The sequence below is a fragment of the Priapulus caudatus genome, unplaced genomic scaffold (assembly GCF_000485595.1).
Source record: "Priapulus caudatus unplaced genomic scaffold, Priapulus_caudatus-5.0.1 Scaffold1702, whole genome shotgun sequence".
Lineage (NCBI taxonomy): Eukaryota > Metazoa > Priapulida > Priapulimorpha > Priapulimorphida > Priapulidae > Priapulus > Priapulus caudatus.
Window position 1 is genome coordinate 56,230 of NW_014578763.1, and position 1,391 is coordinate 57,620.

At 48.0% G+C, this 1,391-nt stretch overlaps 1 protein-coding gene across 1 annotated transcript in view; it reads right to left on the bottom strand.

Annotated features, from left to right (window-relative positions):
• Positions 1-490: 490 nt before the first annotated feature.
• The window catches only part of LOC106817366 (tRNA methyltransferase 10 homolog A-like), a 41,651-nt gene continuing 40,750 nt past the window's right edge, over positions 491-1,391 (bottom strand). Inside the window, exon 5 of the mRNA XM_014822026.1 lies at positions 491-778. Within this exon, the coding sequence (XP_014677512.1) occupies positions 491-778 (288 nt within the window). The remainder of the gene's footprint in view (positions 779-1,391) is intronic.

The following is a 1,391-nucleotide window of genomic DNA, read 5'->3' on the forward strand; positions in this document are numbered from 1 at the left end:
GAGCTTCTGGTATTAACCTACAGGTGGCGCACATATCGTTCGGCACATACTGTCCAGGCGCCCGCCGTCAGAAACAATATCAACATCAGTTGTAACATTTAATGAAACATTGAATACATTATCATACATCCCACAGTTATAACATTTTTCTCACAAACCGTTGACAGAAAAGTGGTAAAGCAACGAGTTTCTCATACGCAGCATAATATTATAGAATTTCCGGTCTACGAAAAAACTCAAAAGTCAATGTTAAGACTAACTTTAAGACTAATATTTGCCCCGACATCGCCCCCACCCCACCCCACACACACCACCAAATCTAAGGACGTATACAACATGGTAACTCTAGCCGCACGGGGTAACCCAATACCTGCAGTTTGCCAGCATAAGACGATAACATGAAAATTTTCACGAACCATTAACGCGACGACGCAAATTCCACGAAAACCCGCCACGCATACAGCGCGAAAACTACGACACAGCAGACGAACTACAAAAACGCCAGCAAAAAAAAGATGGCGTCGCTCGCCGCGCGCAGGTGGCGCCACCTCACCTTGTGCTGGTTGTGGTCGACGAGGCCGCCGATGACGTATACGGCGCCGGCGTCCAATCGCGAGAGCACGTTCGGCGATTCGCTGCTCAGGTAGACGACGTTAGTTCGCGCGAACACCTCCAGGTAGCGCTGCTCGTGTCTGTGCGCGTCCCAGTTGCTGTAGCCGTTACCGGCCTTCCGCTCCATCTCCGCCGCGCAGCGACCGCTCAGGCCCGTGATGTGAAACTAAAAACAATAGAACGATCAGAGATGGGTGTCTCCGTTCAAATTGAGTTAACGAGGCATACAACAGTAAGCCTCTGCAAATTGTTCCCCCTTGCGCTATTTGGTCTCTAGAAAAGGCCTTTTTTGACATTTTTTCGGTGAAATTCGTCACTAGAGTGCACTCTTTTGCATTATGCGCGCAAATTACATGCCTCGTGGACGTCTAGAAAGCATTAGAAGTAAAATTGGTCTTGTCGTGTAGCTGTGACATTCCGTCAGGTAACGTAGCCACAGTAACCGGTTGGTCATTTTTGTGTTGGAAATGTGATCCGACTACTTTGTAGAAATTCGCATCATAGGGCTGGCAAAAGGTTTCAAGCGGAGCATAGAGCATGAATCTGTAGTTATGTAACATGAATAAAGTGTATGTTGTGTATGTGACGAAACAGTGTGAGTATTTTTAATTAATTTCTGTTCGATGCTTATTCAGGCCTGCTGCCTATGAACGCCCTCTACTGTTGTTCAACACCTTTATAGGAGTGTAATGCCCCCTACACGCACGCATGCACGCACGCACGCACGCACACACACACTTTGGCACACACGCACGCACACACACACGCTGGCACACACG